Source organism: Thamnophis elegans, chromosome 2, assembly GCF_009769535.1.
Source record: "Thamnophis elegans isolate rThaEle1 chromosome 2, rThaEle1.pri, whole genome shotgun sequence".
NCBI lineage: Eukaryota > Metazoa > Chordata > Lepidosauria > Squamata > Colubridae > Thamnophis > Thamnophis elegans.
The window spans coordinates 17,343,869-17,368,552 of record NC_045542.1 but is presented as its reverse complement, the minus strand read 5'-3'; the positions used below and the strand labels follow the sequence as shown (position 1 = coordinate 17,368,552).

General features: G+C 39.3%; 1 protein-coding gene across 3 annotated transcripts in view; it reads right to left on the bottom strand.

Moving 5' to 3' along the window:
* The window catches only part of LRP1 (LDL receptor related protein 1), a 337,681-nt gene that overhangs the window by 275,655 nt on the left and 37,342 nt on the right, over positions 1 to 24,684 (bottom strand). The window contains exon 2 of one of the 3 annotated variants that reach the window (XM_032212335.1): positions 19,508 to 19,633. The exons of 1 other annotated variant lie outside the window; for it this stretch is intronic. In XM_032212335.1, coding sequence (XP_032068226.1) covers positions 19,508 to 19,633 — 126 coding nt within the window. The remainder of the gene's footprint in view (positions 1 to 19,507; positions 19,634 to 24,684) is intronic. One more of the 3 variants, XM_032212336.1, reaches the window with a different exon arrangement.

The following is a 24,684-nucleotide window of genomic DNA, read 5'->3' as shown; positions in this document are numbered from 1 at the left end:
AACAGTTGAGTACCAAGGTACCATTGTATGGCACTGAGGTGTTGTTTTTTTCAAAACAAAGCTGGTAGCATGGCACTATAAAACTCCAAAATAAAGATCATATTAGAAAGTCACTGGATTCCATCCAATAAAGAACATCTTTTTTCAAGGACTCCTAAAATCTTCCATTTGGATACCTATATTATTACATTTCAACAAGTGTAAAAATTCCAGAGCGGGTACTTTTCACCTGCTTTTTCAGATACATTCATATATTCTCATTAATAGAATTTAAAAAGGACAAAACAAAACAAAAATCCCACAGGTACCAAGCAGCAACTTGCCAAGTCAAGATGCCATTTGATATGTATTATTAATTTTAAAAAAACTATTCAAGCATTCAAACAGCTGCATACTGTACAAATAAAACCATGTGAATGGGGTATTCAATTCAGAACAAATAAAATAAATCTGAAGTGAGAGCTTGAAACTTTAAACACTTCATAAAGACTCCTTGGCAAGAGCCTGAGCTAATAAACAATCCAAAAGAGGGCACTGGGGAAACATCTCTGGGAACTCCACAATCTCCGCCACCAGCATCTTTGAGGATGAAATAACACGATACATTATATAGGTAGCTTGAAAGTGCCCCTCTGCTTTTTTCTTCATCACAAAAGAAGCATAAGGTTGCCCAATCCAAATCATACGTCTAGCATACAGGCCAGGAGTATGATCGGCCAATCAATTCTGAGTCTCCACAGATTGTTATCTAAACGTGTATGGTATTTTTCTCCAAAAATAATACTAGTGCCAGTTGAGATTGTGGAATACATAACTGTTTAAGCATTTTTCAATGGAAATGATTGATCAAAAAACAGTCAAAGCAAATTCAAATCAACTAATATGGCAGAATAGTAATCAACCACAAGAGGATCTTTTTTTAAAAAAAAATGTTGGATACACTCAGTTTTCCTCACCTATAAGAGGAATAAAGGGGAATCAGAATATTTTGAAGTCTGGAATAGATTTTATGACTGGTATAAGACAAGGTGACAAGACTGGAACAAACCGTATATATTGTAATTGGACAGAAGGATTGATAATGTATTAAATAGACTAATTGTCAATAATTATGACTAGCTGTATATAATGTGAATGTATAGTCACTCCGACTTTGCAGTACTGCATTGTTTTAAATGTAAAAATAGTAAAAATATATTGGAAAAAAAAGAGTAGGTACTCTTTCCAGGCTGAGGTCCACATCTGAGGTTGTCTGAATAACAGAATAACGGAGTTGGAAGGGATCTTGGAGCTCTTCTAGTCCAACCCCATTCAAGCAGGAGACCCTATAACATTTCAGACAATTGGCTATCCAATCTCTTCTTAAGAACCTCCAGTGATGGAGAGCCCACAACTTCTGAAGGCAAGCCGTTCTACTGGTTAATTGTTCTCACGGTCAGGAAATTTCTCTCCTTGGTTCTAAGTTGGTTTTCTCCCCGATTAGTTTCCATTCATTGTTTCTTGTTTTGCCTTCTGGTGCTTTGGAAAATAGGTTGACTGCCTCTTCTTTGTGGCAACCTCTCAGATATTGGAACACTCCTATCATATCAACACTAGTCCTTCATTTCATTAAACTAGACAAACTCAATTCCTGCAACCGTTCCTCATATGTTTTAGCCTCCAGTCCCCTAATCATTTTTGTTGCTGTTTCTTGCATTCTGTCCAGAGTCTCAACATCTTTTATGGTGACCAAAACTGAATGGTGTGCCAATAATACTTCCTCAAAGAAGTGGGAAGGACCAGATCAAAAATTAAATTGGACTTAATTTCATTTAAAATAACTTGATCCTGGACCATTTTGATTTTTAAATTCTCTCCTACCCCTCTCTGTCTTAAATCAACATTTTCTAACCTGGTGACCACCAAGACACAATATAATTCCAAGAATTCCTACCTAACGTCAACTTTGATCAGAGTATTTGATATTAAACATGGTCTATAGAACTTTGGCCCATAATTGGGTCTTTTGGCCCACCTTACAATAACCATGAGGTTCAAAACATCTGGGGGATTTCAGATTAGTAGGATTACCCTAAACCCATTAAATATCATAATCAACATTTTCTATACCTGATAACCTCTGAAGTTATCCAGAAACTATCTGGACTTAATTACCCATTGGTAAATAATACAACCCATTTAAGATTTTAACTTTTTTTTTTCTTGGGTGTATTATTATAAACAGTAAACGTTAATTTGAATCACAATATACTGTACATACGAAAATAATAGAACCACAACGACTTTTTCAAACAAGCATTTTTAAATCATTGTCTTATTCATGCATGCCAGAAAGGTTGTCTCTTTTACAGAAGCAGAAAGTCCCTTCTCCACTTCCAAGCTACAGTATTGTATCAGAAAACACACCTGTTCACCTTTCTTTCCCTAAAAATACTGGGAAAACATGGTCTTTAAGAAATTATATCCTGCAAACTACAGTCTTAACCAACAGAAACCAAATGAAACACATGTATCCTAGTACACTGATCTATGGAAGAGGCTGATGTTTCAGCCCTGGGAGGGAACAAAGATTTGTCAAGGGGTCAGCAAAGATGATGAGGAGATCTAGGAATGTAGGTTGTGTCCCTCTATTCTAATTTTTAATTTTAGATTATAATATTTGTTTCTGACTTGCTAAAAGAATCTACTTCCTCTCTTCAGAATTCTATTCCTTTCTCCAGCTTCTAAAAAAATGTGTTACAAAAAATCTGCTCTTTGCTTTAGTCTCAGTAGAAAAAGAGATATGATCTTTCAGATATCTGGAGGCCGATCTACAGACGTTTAAGTATACACTACTTCCTTTTTCCACAGCAAAGATCCAGACTGCATCAATTCTGTAGAGTTCAATCAAATAACTGCTGCACTGCAGTAACTAAGCAGAAGGAACCCAAAAGCTGCACAGACTCGCAGCTGCATAAGATTTTAAAAGAGATATGCAATGCAGAGGGAGGGGACAGTCCTTATAAAACCCGAAGGAAGAGAGATTCTGTAGGCTCCAATTTTTATTCATAAACTTTGAATCAGTTCCCATGCCCTGCTATCTTATTCTTCCCAAAGACCAATAAGCAAGGCCTGCTGCTGTGATGTTAACAGCTTCAACTACTAATTTAAAGGCCTTGCCCTGCAGGAAAAGACAGACCAGGATTAAATGTCAAGACCTTTTAAATTCACAGCCCGCTTAATCAATTACTTGGCAGGCATGTGCTAGAGGTTCTGTATCGTATGCCATCAATCCAAACCACTCAACTCTCTCCACTATAATGAATTGTGTCCGCGTGGCATCCTACTGTCAATTCATAGTGAAGACCATTTACCAGTAAACTGGAACATCTCCCCATAGAGAACACCACCATACTAATCTTGAGCTAATAATAGTGTGTCTTCAATGTATCTATTGCAATACACTAATATTCAACTGCAGAAGTAAATACAGCAAATTAATAAAGGCAATGGTAAACAAAATGTATCCTCCATATTCTTCTTACATTATTGGTTTGTTTCCTAGGGTCCTTCAAGGAGTCATCTGTGCCTGCACAGCAGCCTGCTGGAAGTAGGATTTTGGTGGGAGATACTCTACCCCACACCCATACATTATATAATTATGGGGTTCCCACCAACTTGTCCCAGGCATCATGCAATGGATCAAAACCAAAGTAAACCATCCACAAAGTCAAGGAGGATGAGGAAATGGATAGGAAATGTACACTAAAAGATGGTCATTGAAAGAATTATGCAATGCACCAAAGATGTTTTTCCACAGTGTACTTCAGATATACTTCTCAAAAGGCAACTGGACTTTGTTTACCTTGAAGATGTTTCACTTCTCATCCAAGAAGCTTCCACAAAAAAGAAAGCCCAGTTGCCTTTTTTTTTTAAGTGCCTTTGGGACAACCATGACCTGGATGACTGAGAATCTCCACAGACATTCTCAAATGTACAGCTTGGTTAGGGAACAACACGGTCTGCTAGTATCTATAGCTCCCTTAGCAAAACATGATGGAAAGTAGATCATGTTGCTTCAACGCAGAATATGACATGAACAAAAATTGATATTTGCAGCCACTATGGCTGATATAGAACTCTATAACTCTCCAAACTTTAAAAAAGAGGACTCTATATGAAAGGACCTGAGTCTGGAAATTGTTTGATTGTAAGGCCACCTTGTTCCAATGAAAAATGAAATAAAATGAATCACAAAAAGTTCATTGAAGGCCACATCATCATTTACCATTACCAAAATATTTTCCATCTCAATATTAGAGGACATACAGCCTTGGGCTCAGAATTCTGATTACCAGCATTGATAAAAGGCATAAACGTCAAGCCTGATATTGATAATTGACTATTCCTTTCAAAACAGTTTTGAAACTGCATGGAAGAAAACAGAATTTTCCCTAAATGGATTTTGCACTACTAAAATCACTTTGCCGTAAATCTCCAAAGAAGAAAAGACAAGGTACTTTTATGGAGCCACACCAAAATATCTAAAATAGATCTACTCAGTGGTCCAATGTGTATGTGCTCACAAGCCACTTGAAGAAATCAGATTCTTATATCTGTAGAGCAGGTAGGGCTGTAAAGACATGTCATAATTACAAACCGTGCAATCCCAGTTGTTGAGGAAAAGAATGATATTTCTTTGCAGTAAATCAAAACCTAGGAGGCTATTACTATATTAGTGAAAAGCAGTATTGTCACTTTCATCCTGAAGACTCCTGGCCCATAACTCAGGAATCAATGGTCACAACATAAAGCCTTGGGACCAATGAAACTGAATAATTTCTTCCAGGAATCTACAGCTAAGATAGACTCAATTGGAGTATTAAATTATAATCAGTTGTATAATGCCAAAGAGGCAGACAAAAGCTGAGGTACAATCCACAACCTTTGTAATAAGAACAATATTAAAAGAAACGTGGTTTTAACAACGTAAAGTGATAATATTAAAAGGAGCATGGTTTTAACAAAATGTGTGCAATGCATTGGGCTAGGTCTCCAGCTGTGAATTCTCATTCTGAACAAGTTACTGCATAGAGACAGAACTTATCTCCTTACGGAGGATGCAAGGAGAGACAGTGAAACTGGCTTTTGCTGCTGAGACAATGTAGAGGGTGAAGGTGGGAGGAGACGAACACCATCAGACAACAAACACAAGCTGCTATTATGCTTTAAGACAAATGGCATCCCTTCAGGGACCACCCATTTTACAGCACATAATCTAATTAAATAGGCAACAAGAAAATGCTGAGATTTTTACAGCATTCAGGCTAGGCTAGAAGTAACCAGTAGAAATAATCAGATTTATTTTACAAAAAGTTCTGCCTGATTGGCATAAATAGAAAGAAAAAATCCTACATAAAATTTAAGTGTCTGAGGGCTCTTAGTGTAAAATGTGGCTTTTCTAGACTACTACTAACCTATGACATTATGCATGGCAATCAACTGGTTTATTACTGATTTGACAAGCTTCTCCAATACTGAAAACTTCAGTCCATAGAAAAGATGGAAATAATAATACAATAATGTATTTTAAGACAATAAAGTGCAGGGAGTTTAAAATGGTTAATATACAATTCTATCTATGCACATGTCTATGGAAGCGCATCAATTGAAATCAATACTCACTTTTAAACAAATATAAGATTGTTCCAAGCCAGAAAAGCATGGAATAACTGACCTCAACCAGTCTAAAACTGAATCTAGAAGCTCTATTGAAAGCAAAAAGGAGTAACTCACCAAAAATGTCCATTATTTTTAATTTGGCAAGCAGAGTAATGGAGGCCAGGCTAATCTTTACAATGACCTTCAAAGTGCCTTGAAAAGTAGATAGGCAAAAATAAAACTTTACAGTCTACAATCCCTACTTGTTTTGGCTCCAATTAGCTAAGTTTGTCTACCTTGGAACAATCTTCTGCATATTTGGTTTTAGAAATATCACACAAAAAGAAAAGAATGCACTTGTTTAATAAGAACATATTTCTGAAAAATACATTTGTATTCTTTATGTACATATTCTGAAGAAATCCAGCTTAATGTTTAGTAACAGAATTATTCTTTGAAATATAATCAGAATTCCATCAACAGTTATTCAAGGTTGCCAGCACAATAAATATATTTATTCCAGTTTTGAGAAAATAGAAATGTCTTTTGGAAACTCTGTTGTGGCTGAATGTTTTCAAGTCCTTTTCAAATCCTTTTGCTTCTCTCCTATGAGCCAACTAGAGGATAGGCTAAAGATGACTATGCTTTAATTGGGCCTATCCACCCTTATCTACAAGGACTGGCTGACCTTTTTCCCCACCCAAGCTAAGGCTCAATGGTTTTATCACTGGCATCAGTTTTCAAGGCCTCAGCTTAGGTTTGGAATGCCAAATGAAGTGATGGTGAAAAGGGAGCATAACTTAACATCTCAAAAGGCCGCTGAGCCTTTCGCACCACCAAGTAGCTCCAAGACAAAGAGAAAGGGCCTTTTGTTTATCTAATTCAATATCAAACTAGGACAAAGTTCACTTCAACTCTCCTCTTTGGAAGTCCACTATTTGTTCAGTTCATCACGTAAGAGAACTAGACAGGTCTCTCCTCTTGGCTTTTATACTGGAGGGAACGGGATCTGGAGGAAGTAGAAGAGACCTGACTGGAGGGAGGGGAGAGATGTCACAGATGGTGCATCTACTTAGGTCCTCTCTATGAGGAATGACCATTACACCTTCATCAGTGATGGGTTCCGGCAGAGACTACCACTGGTTGCTATGGGGTGCGCCATGCACGCATGCACAGTACAACTAAAATTGCTCTGCGCATGTGCAGAAGCAAAAAACAAGATGGCGGCACCGATGGCGGTTCCAATGACCCAGGCTGCAAAGCTACTACCCACCACTGATCTCCATATGGGGAAGAAATGTTTAACAATAGAGGGTAATGCAGAGGCTAGACTAAAGAAAAAAATGTGTTTGCCTCACATTAATCTGCTTTGAATGGTTAATGGGGAAGAAGAATTAAGGCATCTTATCCTCTGTCCTACACTACCTTTTGAATGTGGTATCCAGCTTACCTTAGGCCAAGCCCATCATCCAAGCAGAGAGTTCCTGCCATTTTCTAGCTTGCACAAATCCAAATTTGAAATGTATCAGAAGTGGTGGCCTCTCCAGGTTCAGACAATACACATAAGACTTAGGAAAGCCCCTAAATATGGATAAATGGACAAGGAGGAATTTGGCAGCATGCAAGGTCTAGAGAGACTTGATATGCTATGCAAACCAGGTCCCTGTTATTATCTAGCCTGGCACAACTGCCTATATTTCAGTGACCGACTCTCACATACAGTTTGAGCCTTATATTATGAAAGGCTACCAAACAATCTAAATAAACTAATGCATGACGAAAGTTACAATGCCATGGATGCTCTGATCCAGCAAATCTGAACATATGTCTTTAAAAAGCAACAACCGGGTTAAAAAAAAACTCTGGGTAGTTTAAAAAGTTCAAAGTTTAAAAAAAGTAAAAAGTTCCTGGGTCATACTATCCCTCCCCTCCAAACGTACACTTGTTTCTCAACTTCATCAGACAGGGCAATGGACTCTTTACAGCGGCAACAGGAGACAGGAGACGGCATGTATAATGCTGGCAGTTAAAAAGAAAACCCACATGATGTACTTTACTGCACCAGCCGCCCATTATTTATAGCTCATAGTCCAGACACAGATTAAACTTCCTCCAGGGACATGCCTACATCATGCAATAAAGCAATTTGAAGGTTGTGGATTAATAGGCAATTCATTTTCAGCAGCTGAGTCACCGGACAAGGCTCCAGAATGCAGTCAGAGGTGCTGATGCTGTCCCCATGGGAACAGAGTGAATTAATCGTAGGGTGGAGAGATGGGAGCCCAGATTCAACTCCACAGCAAGCATGGATTAAAAGACCAATGGCTCCAGACAGGCCATTTACTCCAGCCAGAAACTACTCTTCATGGCAGTCTTACGGGTGTGTCAGGGGGTGAGAAGGGGACAGCTATAGAGCTCCCAGAAAGAACAGAAAAACTTCCAAATAATGCAACGTACAGATAGCAAGGAACGGCAGCTTTTCTCAAACTGTTTTCCATAAATTGTATACTGTAGTGCAGTGTTTGTCAAATTCCATGTGGGCCTGTAGTAAAAGCTGCATACTAATTTTATACAACAGGACACATTACATGTGACACTTCTGAGGCTAGTTTGTCAACTGTATTTCAGAAGCGTATAAAACTTTGAAAAATCTAAGCATGTTTATAACTTTCTATCAACAGGAAAAATATAGATAGCTCAGAGTTGAACTGTGGACTTTTGGTACTCTCTGAGCTTGGTTGTTTACTTACAGACATTTCATCACCCGGCTAGGTAACATCTTCAGTGCTAGAAGGAAATAAGGTTTATTCCCTGCCAGTGATTGGAGCAGGTGTATTTTTCCTTGGTCGCTTCCTGATTAGGGTATTATTTTCTGCTTGATCATTTGCCCAGTGTTAATCCCTGCTTATCTCGAGATTGGCTGCTGGAGACAAAGTATTCTGGGAGTTTTGTTGATGTTGTTGTTTGCTTCTTAGCTTTATTTTGTTGTCTCTTCTGACTAGTGTGGAAATGTAGCTTATTCCTATGTCTCTGTGGATTGCTGACATTATACCTTGCTATTTTTACGATTGCTTTAATTTTTAATCAAGTTTATTTTTTTTAATTTATAGGGTTTTTTCATTTTTCTAATAAATCGTTTTAATGTATCTTACAATAGTATCTGGGATGAATTGGAAAATTAAAAAAAAACCTGGTTTGAAACATACTGCTCTAAATAAATAAGAACACCACCTCCAGGAATCACCACTTACCTGGAAATTTATGGGATTTAAAATTCAACATTTGAGGAGAACAAAAGAATAGGAGATGCTGGTCTACAGAAGAGATAGTATCTATCTCTGGCTGTTTTATAAGTTTGGACAAAGTGAACAAGTTCTGGAACCCATCACAAAAGAATGTCATGTCATGGAATCCAGGAGACACGCCATCTTTGTCAGACCTGCCTTTGGCTCTTGTCAAAAGCACTGAGACAATATGCTCAAATTACGTATGTTTTGTTTTCTCCCTGCATGATTTTTATTGTTATGCTTCTTGAGTTTCTTTCAATCCTTCTGTAAGCCATTCAAAGATACTCTCTCTTGAGTGGGTGGCCATAGAAATTAAAAATAATAAATATACATAGCAATAGTACTTAAGACTTACATACAGCTCCACAGTGTTTTACAGCACTCTCTGAGCAGTTTACAAATGTCAGCATATTGCCCCTAACAATATGGGTTCTCATTTTACTGACCTCGGAAAGATGGAAGGCTGAGTCAATCTTGAGCTGGTCAGGATTGAACTCCTGGCTGTAGGCAGTGTTACTGCAATACTGCATTCTTACCACTGCACAACTACGGCTTCTCAACATGTTCAACTGCATGTTATGTACAAATAATGTCATATGCCTCATGATACCTTTGTGCAAATGACACCAATCACATACCATTATGACCTGGTGATACAAATTACATCGCTTGGATCATTTGCATGATGATGTCATAGTTTCTACTGGATGCCAAAGCCCATTAAAAAAAATCTGAAAAAATGGTTTTTTTCAACACAAATAAACCAGGTTAATTATTAAACATAATTAACTTATCTTAGGAGTTTAAAATAGCATTATAGAACAATGATCAGAAAAGAAGATATTGATTGACATACATTCCCCAAGGTTCAAAACTGCAAATAAGTAACAGAGTTTCCCAACAATGAAGTTCAGATATCTTAGTCTTGTTGAATGTAATGTAAACGTTCTATCCTCTAAATCTTATCCCACTCTTGCTTCCTAATATATCTCCTGTAATATGATATTCTGGACTGAAGGAATCATTCAAACTAGTTTCCTCTTTGGACATCATAGGTTTTTGTTTTTTTTAGGAAACAGGAACCATGATTATTCCATCACGAATAACTTAAGAATACTTTGTCAGAGGTGCTTTAAAAGAAGACTCTGCTAATGATTAAGCATTTATACCTTGGGTATGAGACTCTTCTAAGTTCATAAAACAAGGCTTGCATTTATTGTGCTATAGTGTTGTTTCTGAATCAAAACTATTCCATTCTTCCTTCAAAAGGTGACAAGCATGGAGGAATGTGGAGCAGAAATTCTGCAATTTAACCTCCAAAGAACACTGCTCTGCAAGAGAATGGAGGTGCTGATAAAATTGCCTTCTCTTTCAAATGCATGTTTTCTCACTCTCTGTTCTACCCATCTCACCACAAAATCATTGTCCTTTGGATTGGCCTCACGGTTTCTACATGCTCCTCAAGGAAGCTGAAGAACTATTCTTATCATTCTTTATTTTTGGGAATGGTGGTGGCTTCAGTTTAGTCTTAACTCCTGGCAAATTGCTGGGACGAGTCTCTGCCATTTATTTGGCAATATTTTCAGAAGTGGCTTGAGAAAGTGACTGTCCCAGGATCACTCAGCTGGTTTCCATGCCTAAAGCAGGAATGTTCTCCCAGTTTTTATGCTGGTACCTTAATCACTACACCAAACTAATTGTTCTCTGAGACTAACTACTGAACTGCACAATTCTAATATTGCTAATAGGGTACAATCTCATATAATGTTAGTTTTACATTATACTTTTTATCTTGCCAAGTTATTCTAAACAACTTTCCCACTTGGGTTTTAGCATTTAGTTTTTTTCTTTACCCCTATGTTTTTTCCTTAACAAGGCTTATTGCAAGATTACAGGCAGTCCTCGACTTACAACAGTTAACTTAGTGACTGTTCAAAGTTACAACAGCACTGAAAAAAGTGATTTATGACCATTTTTCACACTTACGATCATTGTAGCATCCCCATGGTCATGTGATCAAAATTCACATTCTTAGCAATCGATTCCTATTTGTGATGGTTGCAGTGTCCCGGGGTCATGTGATCCCCTTTTGCGACCTTCCAACAAGTAAAGTCAATGGAGGTCTGATTCACTTAACAACCTGGTTACTCATTTATCAACTGCAGTCATTCATTTAATAACTGCAGTGATTCACTTAACTGTGGCAAAAAGGATTGCAAAATGGGACACAATTCACTTAACTGTCTCACTTAGCAACAGAAATGTTGGGCTCAATTGTGGTTGTAAGTTGAGGACTGCCTGCATTGCAATAAACACGAGCAAGATCCATAGGGCTGTCCCTAACAGCTTGATTTCCAAAACTCCACTCATGCCAGAAAGAGGAATCTGGGAGCCCATCTGAGGAACCTACTTCCATTGATGTTATTGTTTCACTTCCATTAAATCCAGCATGGGAATCAAAATTACGTCCCATGCTGCTCTGCATCCAGTTCTGCTGAGCTGAGCAATAGCATTTCTTCTTTGCATCAGGCTAAGTCATAACCTCTCTGATGTGCTCCTTCAATTAAAAAAAAAAAAAACAACTGAGGGAAAAAATTATGCCAGAAGTACGGTATTAGGAATTTCATTATGCCTGGCTCTGCACCAACCAACAAGAGCAAATATCACACAGGAAGCTCAAACTGATCACATGGAAAAATATAGACTGCGCTGTAAAATATGCAGCAGAACACAAAGACTAATCTAGATTTATTCTACTCGGGAGAAGAGAGAAAGGTGAGTGAGAAAAGAAATTGTCTCTCATACCAAAGAACGCCACTGTAATTTCCAAAAACTGTTCAGCTGGTGGCAACGGGCTGTAATTTATCTAATGTTGATACGATTCCAAACGCATCTTGGACTGAGATCTCTAGGCAGTACCACAATATAAACTGCTTAAAGCAGTAATAATAAATCCTACCGAAGCAATAATGAAAAAGTTGTGGAGGACAGAACAGAGATGGACAGGAAAGGTGGACTCTTGTATAGCTACATCTCAAGAGAAGGGAGTCAGTGCAACAGAAAACTACTCCTGAAGACTCCTTCCCAACATAATGCCTTCCAGATGTTTCAAAATACCACACCCCTAATTCCCAGGAACCATGGTCACTGCACATGCTGGCTGGGAATTAATGTGAGCTGTAGTCTACCACATCAGGCTGGAGTGCTTTACCAGTCTCCACAATAAAAAGAGAGAGGGAGAGGGAGAGAGAGGGAGGGGGGAGTTATTCACACAACATATTATTTCGTGCTGCAGTTTCTTCATCTTTAGTTTAGTGCAGGGATATCAAACTCAAGATCAATGCTTAGGCTGACAGGGCTGCCATGGAAATGGCAAAGAACCGGCCCTTGGTGTATCTGCCAGCAAAAATGGAGCTTGCAAGGGCCCTCCCGAGCTCCATTTTTGCTAGCAGAGGGTTGCAGTCGGCTATCGCAGCCAGAAATAGTGGTCGGGAGCCCATTTTAGCTGGCAGAGCGCTCGGGCCACCACGGGCGCCTCCAACACGAGTGACGTTGAGCTGGCCACGCCCACCCTGGCCCCCCGAAGTCAAACACAATCCTGATGTGGCCCTCAATGAAATCAAGTTTGACACCCCTGGTATAGAGTAATAATTAAAATCAGTCACTGTAGCTTGTAAGCTATAGCATACTGGGAAAAATGAACTGGCTGTGATAAACCACCACTAAACAAATCATGGCTTAGTTCATGTGAACTAGACAGAGATCAAATAGGCAACATCTGCAGAATTCTTCCATAAACATAAAGGAAGTCTGACAACAAATCTATCCGAGTGGATGTCAGCATTTAAAAAAACAGCCCTTCTCAACCTCTCATAGTCATTCTTGAACTTGTTACATATTAGGCTTCATAGCCTCATCCCTTTCAATCTCCCTTTATCCAAGAATAAGCAGTGAGAGATTCATTCTTATGAAGCAGCGGAAGCATAATTGAGGCAATTCAAATGCCAGGGCTTGAGCCTAGGGTAAAATTAGGGGGCCAAAAAACCCTGTGTAATCAGGCTAGCAAGATACAAAGACCAGGCTGCCATCAAACTGAAAAATCCCACAACAGAAAGGAAGGAGAAATGATTACATGTCCCAGGCCAGTTACATAATGCTGGGATTTGTTGCCATTGTTAAGTCAGATTTTGTCCCATCCACTATCCAACCCTCACAATAACATGAAGTGGATCTCTCAGCTCTGACTCAGTTGTGCAGAGGGAGAAGAGGGGATGGGACTGCAAAATGCAAAACAGCAAAAGAACGGTCTTTCTATCTGCAGGCTTCACTTAGTAATCTTGGAAATGATGATTACAAGCATGAAGAAAATGGGCACTGGCTTAGGGGCATACGTTTTGAGCTCATACCAGATGTGTTGCTCAAGCACAATCTACAGGAGTGGAGATCAGAATACTCTGCACAGCTCTACACAGCTTGAAGCAATGCAGAGTGTGTTGCTCTGGAAACCCACAGCAGTCTTCTGGACAGGCCATGCTCAGGGGCCCTGATCTAAAACAAAATGAGGTTAAGAGATATGCCAACTCCCCATTCCACAGCCTTCCAGATGGACAAGTAAGGAGAAGATTGCTCCTCGGGGAAATAAGGGAGGAAATCTTAAGTTTTACTCCTCATACATGACCTCACACCAAAATAACATTTTCACTTCAGATTTTCTGCTTGGCACAAAAACAAAGATAATTAATACACATAGGATAAGTAGAGAAAAAAGAAACCCAATCCATAGTTTTTCTGTATCTACATAAAAACTAATCTAAAACATTTTAGAACATGCAGGCTAGCCTTATCAGGTAGATATCATGTCATTTATTTTTCCTTCTCTCTTGCTATTACTTCCCTGAGTTGAAAACCCACAGCAAGAGAGACTTACTTGGACACTTACACCATTCACTGTGGTTTGCTGAACAGACCCCCAACTTATCAATTACAAGACAGTAGCAGATTTATTCAACAATTTCAACCAAGCAAAGAGCATCATGACTTTGCCCAATGTCTGAACTCAGCCTCTGACTGAGAATAGTGTTGATTACAACTCTGATTACAACTTGCCCAAAGGGAATTACAATGAGTGAAGTGCTCAATAATATTTTTACACTCCCAAAAATAGGATAAAAAGGCTCTGGATTCACAGGATGTCACTACTCTTCTTTATAAAGATTAAGAGAATTTGCTATCAAGGCTGAGGAGAAAAATTAGCAGATGTATAGAACTATCCAATTCCATTCAGGATATTCCTCTGATGCTGCAATTTCATTCAGACCAGTCACTTTATTAGCAATGTATGGAAGCTTATCTGAAGCTCCTGAATAAAATAAAATATATCAATAACTGAATTGACAGACTTTTGACAGGTCTTCATAGAATACAGCAGTATTATGTTGCTATTGTATTCAAAGAAACTAAAATTCAAATGTTAACATAAGGCCATAAGCCCTGCTATTTTTTCTATCAACCTTCTTCAACCTTCAAGCTGCCGAGACTACAACTCCCACAATTCTCAGAAACCACAGCTTTGTCTTGTGTGAGAATTTTGGGAGTTCTCATTCCAGTACATCTGGAAAATATCAAGGGAAGGGAAGATTGGATTACTATAAATTAAGAAAAAGGGAACATTCAGATGCAATCTGAGATCAAGTTGGACATTGGCACCTGCAAAAAATCATTTCATATTACACAGGGAAACATTACATATAATAATATTATAGACCAACAACCACAACTGAAATTAGAAGAAGATTGTAAATGAAACCAGGGGAGACATTTATTAAAAATCAATGTGGTCAAAGCAAAAAAAAAAATCCTTTTCTTTTTAAGGGATATAAAATACCCTAGAAAGTTTCTAAATGTTGGCTCTGCTCAATCTTTGGCTCTGCTATCCAAAAGAGAGACTGAAAAAGCCTAGAACTTGGAACAACTCTTTCATTTACTAACTAAATAAACCCAGACTCAGCCTTTTTAAAAGCTCGGCCACTGTGCTCCAACCCTGCCAGCTTTTGGCAGCAGCAAAGCGAGGAAATGGTAGGCATTTCTGATTAATAAAGCTCTCACGCAGAGATGCCTTGCATCCAGAGCTGATGGAAAACAACTACTAATCGCTCCAAGGGCAGGAAGGGGAAGATCTCGGCCAATGAAATTGCAGATTCAAGCAGGGCATCGGTGTCAGGCTAGGCCTATCCAATCTGGGGTGCAGAACTCCAGGTGACCACTATACAGTGGTGTTGGCATCTGACTTAGGGTCTCTCTCCTTCCAAAATCCATGTGGCTTTCACCCTAGTAGTGTTCCAGAAGTCTTTAAACCCCAGCTCTTCTGCCAGGCTCTGGAGTAGGATTGCTCTTGAGCTGTTCCCGGGTGTCCTTGGTGTAATTTGTTTTGTCCAGACATTCATAGTTTCTTCTATTACTGCATTATATATACTTTATTTATTAAACATGAATCTCAGTCAACTGAACATTCAAAAATGCATTACAAATACCAGTGACTGGTGCTAATGGTTGATAAGGTTTGCTGCCAGCGTCCTAGGTATCAACCAAGTACCTTCTTAAAATATAAGATGTTCCGAGTAGTACAGTTTTTTGCAGTTCTGCTAGTGTTATTGCAGGAAGCTGCAATTTCTTGATGTATCTTGTAAAATTCTTGGACATGATGCCAAGTGCCCCGATGACAATGGGTATCACTGTTACAACTGCATCATCATCATCATCATCATCATCATCATCATCATCATCATCGCGTGATTAATCTTTGGTGAGATTCACAGCCTTTGAGGCTAGTTGGTAGCTCAACAGCTCAAGTCCTAACCAAGGACCTAGGAACTGTTAAGGTAACGTTGGAGGATATAAGTTGTTCCAAGTAGGGTGGTTTTTTGTAGAGTCAGAATGTTCAAGTCAGGTAAATTTAGAATTTTCAAATAGCGAGGTAGCCCTTTAGGTATTGCTCCAAGGGCTCCAATTACAATTGGGACAACACACGATTTCTTTTTCCACAGTCGCTCAACCTCAATTTGCAAGTCCCGGTATTTTGTGATTTTTTTCTTGCTGTTTATCTTCAATTTGTGCATCTCCATGAATTGCAATGTCAATGAACAATACTTTTTTCTTTTCAACTATTGTTATGTCAGGTGTGTTGTGCGCCAAGTGCCTGTCAGTCTGGATTCTGAAGTCCCACAAGATCTTGACTTTCTCATTCTCTAAAACCTTCCCAACCTGATGGTCCCAGTGGTTTTTGCTGTACTCAAATCCAAACTTTTGGCACAATTTCCAGTGAATGATCTTAGCAATGCAGTCATGGCATTGTAGGTATTCAGTTTGTGAAATTTTGCTGCATCCACTGATCAAGTGGTCGACTGTCTCGTCTTTCTCATTACAAAGGCGACATTTGCTGTTGGTGGTAACATGTTGAATTTTTGCCTTCATGTAGTTTGTGGCTAAGGCTTGTTCTTGAGCTGCCAAAATAAAGCCTTCTGTTTCTTTTTTCCATACTCCTGATAACCAGTTCCAAGTTAGCTTTTGGTCAGCTTTGTCTTCAATACTTTTCAAGTATTGGCTATGCACAGCTTTGTTTTTCCAATTTTCAGCTCGCTTCTCAATTACTTCTTTCTTATATTCAGCTTTTGACTTAGTTGTCTTTAAAAGGCCTCCTTTATTTACTTCCTTAATCATTGGTTCTTCACTTTTCTGGATGTAATCATTCAGCCTGTGTTTTTCTTCTTCCACAGAGTGTTTTACTTGTAGGAGTCCTTGACCACCCTCTGCTTTTGGTAGATATAATCAGTCAACATCACTTTTAGGGTGCAAAGCATGATTCATTGTCATAAGCTTCCTTGTTTTTCTGTCCAAATTGTCCAATTCCATCTGGGTCCAGTCAATTATTCCTGCAGAGTATTGAATCACAGGTATAGCCCAGGTATTTATGGCTTTTATGATGTTTCCTCCATTCAATTTGGACTTTAGTATCTTGCAAATTCGTCAAATGTACTTGGCTGAAGTTAATTCCTTGACTTTATTATGCATTAAGTCAGAGGCCTCTAAAATCCCCAAGTACTTGTAGCCTTCTTCTGGTTTTACTGCCCTTATCATTTCTTCATTCTCAAGTTCTATTCCATCATCATCTTCTATGACCTTGCCTGCTTTGGTTGCCATTGTTGCATATTTGTCTATTCCAAACTGTATACCAAAGTCTTGGCTAAATTCTTTTGTGCTTTCAATTAATAAATTCAGTTCAGCTTTTGTTTTACCAAACAGCTTCAAATCATCCATGTACACCAATTTTCAGTCCTTCCTTTGCAAGTTCGTATCCACAGTTCATCTTCTTCAAAATGATTGTCAGTGGTAGCATTGAGAGTATAAAAAGTAGGGGTGAAAGGGAATCGCCCTGGAAAATGCCTCGTTTAATTTCAACTTCACCCAGTTCTTCTTCATTAGCTGCTGCTATTATTATTATACAATTATTATTATCATCATCATTATTATTATTATTATTATTATTATACAATTGTTGTTTCGCCGGATTTGGCATTGGTTACTAGTCGGGCCCCACCCAGGGGCCTAGGAAGTCGTAACGTATTTTCATAATATGCGTGCAGATCCAAGCAGTGCGGCTTTTTGCATTTGACTGATGGTGATTTTGTCAATTTTTAACTGTTTTAAATGTAATTCCAGTGTTTTTGGTATAGCACCCAGTGTGCCAATTACCACTGGAATTATCACTGCTGGTTTGTGCCATAGTCGTTGAATTTCGATTTTTAAGTCCTGGTATCTTGCGATTTTTTCATGTTCCTTCTCAGCGACCCTGCTATCACCTGGTATTGCGATGTCTATGATTGTGACCTTATTTTTCTCAACCAGTGTGATGTCTGGTGTATTATGCGCCAGTATTTTGTCAGTTTGTATACGGAAATCCCACAAGATCTTGACCATCTGATTTTCGGTGACTTTTTCAGGCTGATGTTCCCACCAGTTTGTTGCTGTTTCAATATTAAATTTTTTGCACAAATTCCAATGGATCATTTGCGCTACTGAAATTGTGCCGCAATTTATAATCAGTCTGTGCGATTTTTTTACAGCAGCTGAGTATGTGATCAACAGTTTCATCAGCTTCTTTGCAAAGTCTGCATTTGGCATCATCAGAGGATTTTTCGATTTTGGCCTTAATGGCATTTGTGCGGATAGCTTGTTCTTGCGCAGCCAGGATTAGTGACTCTGTTTCTTTCTTTAATGTACCTGTTGTTAACCATAACCAAGTTTGTTCACTGTCCACTTTATCTTTTATTTTTTCCAGAAATTGGCCATGCAGTACTTTGTTCTGCCAACTCTCCATTCTTGATTTTATCACATCTTTTCTGTATTCTTGTTTCGTCTGTTGGGCCTTCAGTAGATTTTTGTTCTTTACTTCGATTAATATATGTTCTTGACTTTCTTTTAAATCATCAGCCAGTGCATGTTTTTCTTCTTCAGCTGTTTGCTTCACTTGTATTATTATTATTATTATCTTTTTCTTCTATACATATAAAAACAGCTCTGTGTGTGTATGTTTCAGCATAACTGTGGAACACCTCAACCAATTTCAACCAAACTTGGTACACAGATGACTTACTCTTGGAGAAAAATATTGTGGGGGTAAGACACCCCTAACACCCTTTGGGGGGAGGTGTTCTGTTAAGATACACCCTGTTGTGTCGTACTGCCGCACTGGCTTCTATTGTACAGCACAGTGCAGTTGCCATGGTAACGGCATCACAGTACTCCACAAGGAAGCTCCCTCTGGTAAGGGGGAAAATCCAACATTAGAAATTATGTTTGGAGCTGACATTTTCCCCTTATAAATAAATACCCGGGCAACGCCGAGTTATTAGCTAGTTTAGAATGTAAACCTACTCAGAGGCATTCTAGAGTGTGGTGATCTTAAATTTAACACATTTTAATAGGGCATCAAAGAGACAGGGTGCTTTTTTTTTTTTTTGTCGCTTTCTAGTGATCACCCACATTTTGGCAACCAGCCCATCTTGTAGCACCTTTTAAGTCTTATTCCATGGGATCATTTCTGTGAGTTAGGAAAGCAACCAGATGCCTGCGAGTTAAGCCTGTGGGGTTTTTTTTGTTTAATTTATTGGCTTTGCAGTTCAACATGGTCCCTATCCTAAATCAAGACTGTTGTTTAAATCATGCATTCACTAGGAAGCTGACGCCGAATACAATCCTTTAGTAATCAGCTCACACAAGGGGGGGGGGGAGAGAGAAGAATCGGGACTATCGCGTTGTAAAACCATCAAGCAATTGGGAAGAGTAACAGACAACGTCATTCTCAAATATCCCCACCATCACCATTCCGGCATGCAGCAAAGTCACGTAAGACGCCCCCCTCACCAAAAGAGCAACACATAAAGGCAGCCTTGTGGACCATGGGTCATCTACCACCAAAGTGAGAGGCAACGAGAGACAGAAAGAGAATACAATTGGCAGCCATCCCACTCTTTTGACAATAACTGGCCATCTGTGGAAAAATATATATTGGGTTTTTCTCCTACCAAAAGACTGGTCCTTCAGCCGGTTCCAAGCGTTCGGGTCTCTCCCTTTGGGCGGTGTAGGTCTAGGATGCATCACCCACTCCGCACGTGGGGAATTGGGAGGTTTCGCTTTGATTGAGTCTTCTACTGAAGAAATAATAGGGTCATTTTTTTTTCCCTTCTGGTACTTTTCCCCCAAATCCCTTTTAAATATTTCCCACCTTTTTCTTTTCTCATAAAAAAAAATGCTTGGTAAAAAATGTATTTCAACAAAGCTGAAGTTTGTCAGGGATATGGAATAATATAACATAATTGAGAGAAAAAGCAATGAAAATGAGACAGGAGGGGATCATAGGATATGGCATTCTTAAGAGGGTAAGTAACTTGTTTCTAAACTTCTCAAGGTTATATATTGTACACAGGAGAGCTTTCGGTTTTGATTACATCAGTGAGAATAAATAAGCATCAAGTTAAAGAAGTAGTACTTTGTTTGCTTCAAGGAATTCTTTGCCATGAAGAATAATTAGAACACTCAGAACCAAATAGACAAGCATGTACAGGTAGTCCTTGACATAGCATCATCAACAATTGGAACCAGAATTTCTGTTGTTAAGTCATTTGGGCTATAAGTCGAATTGGACCAAGTTGTATTGCAATTTTTACAGCAGTCACTAAGAAAATCAATGTAATTGTTAAGCAATCCAGCTCCCCCAATGAATGGTTTTTTGCAGGAAATCAACAAAAAAAGACCGCCAATTGGAATCCCATGACCACAAGACGCTGCAACCATTTATAAATGCAAGCTGGTTGCCAAAAACAGCAATTTCAATTGTTTGTGTGTGTGTGTGTGTGTGTGTGTGTGTGTGTGTCACAGAGAGACAGACAGACAGACAGACAAATATGGTGTTAAGTACGAGTACAGGTTATAAGTCAGTCACTCTTTTCAAGCAGTCATAACTTTGAATCATCATGAAAGGAATGGTCATATGTAAAGGACTACTTGTATTTTCTTAATTGTACAAATACATGTGACTTCATATAGTTGTTTCTTTATTTATTAAACTAATATAGCTGTTCATCTCACCAAAAGTGACTCTATATTGGTTGTGATGACATATTAATCTGAATAACAATCAGGCCAATCATCTTATTACCTAATGCATTGTACTCACACAGCCCATTGGATCAGTTTATGCAAAACTGAGTTGAACAAACTATGATTAAGATGCTGACATCTAAACAAGTCCTGCAAATACATGCCGCGCACGTGCACATAAGTAACTACAGGCAAAGGAACCCTGTCTGCTCTTAATCCTTTCATTTTAGAAGATATGCATTCCTCACTCTTTCATAACTAACCATTCCTATCAATATTCTCTCTCATGCATAGCTATCAAATAGACAGCAAACCTACTCCCCTGTACTGGAGTTCTTTAGGAGGCTCCCTTTAAAGGATCACAAAAATACTATCTATTTCAGAATGGCACAAGGAGGCCTCTCTAGAAAGGCCGTACTCAAATTGGCTGCAGAAGGTTGAGTGCCAGTAGACCCTGGAGCTAGCTGAGGGGCTGGGCGGTGAACAGGCCTAAGATATCCAGGATTGTGACAGCTTAATGCTCACTGGTTGGCCCGAAAGCCAGCTGAGGTCTCCTGCAGATGGCTGGGTGGGGAGCTCCCCTTGGTCCCCACTCTGCTTGTAATCTTCAGTGTTGGCTTCCCCACTGCCTTTCTGGGGAAGCCAGCAGAGAAGATCACAAATGGCAATCACAGGGCACTTCGCAACCACAGACCTGCAAGCATCTGAAATAACTTGATGATGGAGTGGTGGTACGCTATTTTTCAATGGCTGGAAATGCTTTATGGGCCATATAAACCTTTCCAAGCCACTGTTAATTGCAAATTATCATTAAATGACTGGTTGCAAGGCAAGGACTACCGGTATACTGGGTACTTGAGAGACCGCCTACTGCCAATTACCTCCACACGACCTATTAGATCTCACCGATTGGGCCTCCTCCGGGTTCCATCTGTGGGTCAATGCCGAATGGCGACCACGCGGAGGAGGGCCTTCTCGGTGGCAGCTCCGACCCTATGGAACGATCTCCCCGCGGAGATTCGTACCCTCACCACTCTCCAGACCTTCCGCACAGCCATTAGAACCTGGCTATCCCGCCAGGCCTGGGGCTAAGATTGTACCCTCCCGAATGGTATGAATGTTGTGTTTTCTTTTAATTATGTGTTGTCGTATATGTAAAAATTTGTTTCCCCTTTCCCTTTTGGATGTGAGCCGCCCTGAGTCCCCCCAGGGAAAAGGGCGGCATACAAATAAACTCCTGAATCCTGTATAACAGTGATGGCAAACCTTTTCGGCATCGAGTGCCAAAAATGTCACGGGGAAATATCGCGCGTGCACTCATCGGAGCCGCACTCTGGAAAAGCAAAACTTCCGGGTTCTAGCACACATGCACACCTGCCAAACATCTGGCCAGTGCACGGGCAGGCCGGTTTTTGGCACTACCAGGCATGCGTAGGTATCCCACTCAAGCCAAAATTCTGGGTTCTGGCACGTAGGCGCACCCCACAATCAGCTGCTGGCATGCATGAACACACTGCCGTGCACACGAAGGACAGCTGATCGTCATGCATGCATGCACGCCAGAAACCCAGAAGACAAACAGGCATGGCATGCCAGGCGACATGGCTTTGCGTGTGCCATAGGTTCGCCATCACAGCTGTTTGAATCAGATCTCTTTTTTCCTCTTCATTATTACTTTTTTCCCCTGATCTTTTTTACTTTCCCCCAAATTTTTACATCTTTACCAAATACTATAGGCCCATTATGACTGGTTGTTACTGATGCCTGTATCCTCACAATTATGGCAGGACAATGCTGCTATCTCATTCTTAGCGCACAAAAATTTAGCCCTTCCTTTGCTAATAAAACATTTACCCTTTAACTTTCACTTATGCAATATTTACTTTTTAACAAAACTGACCAGTAAAATTGACTCACAAGAAGTTTTAACACATCCCAATGCAAAGAAACAAAAAAAAAAAAGCAAAACAACCCAACCAGCCAGATGAAAGAAAACATGAGCAAACCCAAAAGTTGTTCCATAAACAAAAATGATGCATGAGGGGAGGGGAGGGAAGAAACTTCAATTTTGTTCCAGAAACCCATTTAGTTTCTATTAAAAAACAGAGCAAGGGAGACAGAGTGTGTCATTTGGCACCATGAAACATCCCATCCATTCAGAACTGGTAAAGCAACGATTAAATAGAGATCTGGTTATGTCTGGTCTGGAACACAAAAACTCAGACATTACCCTATTCGTCTTGGCATTCACACCAGAGCTATTCTGCTAGGAGACCAATTACCTGCTTCCCTAAAACAGAATGAGACGAACTTGCATTTAGTGCTTAAGAGTTTATTTACAGCTTTTTTAAAAGTTAGCATTGATTTTCCCTTCTAAATTTCAAGTGGTGCATTTGCAGGCAGTGAGTTGAAAGCTCTAGGCAGGAATCGGTGTGATCATAAAGTACTCGGCTTCCATTTTAAAGAAACTATTTAAAACATACTGTCTAACACAACCTAATGCCTTCCAGATGTTTTGGAACTCCTCCGTCCCAGCCAGGGTAGCTGATGGCAAAGAATATTTGGGAAACAAGCAGAGGTTATCAGGTTGGTTATCACTGTCCAAAAATTATCTTTGGAGGGGATAAATGAAGGGGAGGTTAAAAGTACCATCAAATATACTGATTAGAAATTCTGGGAGTTTATTTATTGCTTTTATAGGATGCCTTTCCTCAAGAAGGGGAAAGTGTCTCCCCTTGTGTTATTCTCTCATTTAAGCTGAACTAAGAGGCAGTAACTGACTCAAAATTACTGAACGAACTCTATATTCAAGTGGAGACTTGAATCTGGACATTGCACGGTCAAATCCAAAACTTTTAATTTGAACTACCGTATTTTTCGGAGTATAAGACACACCTTTTTCCCTCAAAAAAGGCTGATAATCTGGGTGCATCTTATTCACTGAATACAGCATTTTTTGCCTCTTGAAGCTCTGTCCCGTCACAAAAATGGCCATGCAGAGCCTTTAGGAGGCTTATAGAGTGCTCCTGGGGGCTGAGGACAGCAGAAATGAGCGAAAAATTGGCCATTTTTTGCTCATCAACCTCCCCCACCCCAGCACTCTACAAACTTCCTAAAGGCTATTCATGCCTTTTTGGGGGAGGTCTGCAGAGTGCAGAAACTTTTTTTTAAATTTGCCTCTTCAAAATCTTGGTGTGCCTTATACTCCAGTGTGTCTTATACTCCAAAGAATACGGTACCTTACTACCTGATTGAAGAAAACTAAAATAGAACTTTGGTATTTTTTTTTTCAAAAAAAGAAAATTAGTTGGAAGAAATGGGGTCCAAAGATTACACACGTACTTGCTGTTTCCTATAGCTATGCAGAAATCATAGCACTGTAAAGCATGACTCAGAAGTTTGATTGAGATGGAATATAGCAGAGATATAAATGGATAATTACTGTGTCACAAGTGACTCAAGTAGTTGTTGAACGGAGCAGAAGAACTGGCAAATGTTTTACTTAGTAAAACTATAATTAAAAGCAGAATGCTAGTTCAGAGAAATAGCACATTATTTGCATGCAGAAGGTCCAAATCTTAATATCCACTATCCAATCCCTATATGAAATCATGGAGAACTACTGTCAGTCAAAATAGACAATGATCCAATTCAGAGGTTGGGTTTCACAGTTTTTGCATTTGTGGTGCTTAAACCATGTTTTTGTAACTACAATCTGTGGACCATGATAGAATCAGTTGGTTTCTCACAACATACTAAGTAATGGCTAAGCCCCAATGAAACAAACCACAGTACATAGTTTGTGGGAACCAGGCCAAGGTAAATAGCAATAACAATAGCACTTAGACTTATATAACACTTCACAGCCTTCTCTAAGTTTACAGAGTCAGCATCTTGCCCCAAAAATCTGGGTCCTCATTTTATTGATCACAGAAGGATGGAAGATTGAGTCAACCTTGAGACTAGTGAGACTCAAACTGGTACTGCATTGTTACCACTGCACCACCAAGGCTAAAACAACTTTATGTGACCTTATCTTAAGGAATCCTATAGATTTGCAGTTGTATAACTCCTCCAACCTGTAGGAAACACCTGGCATTAC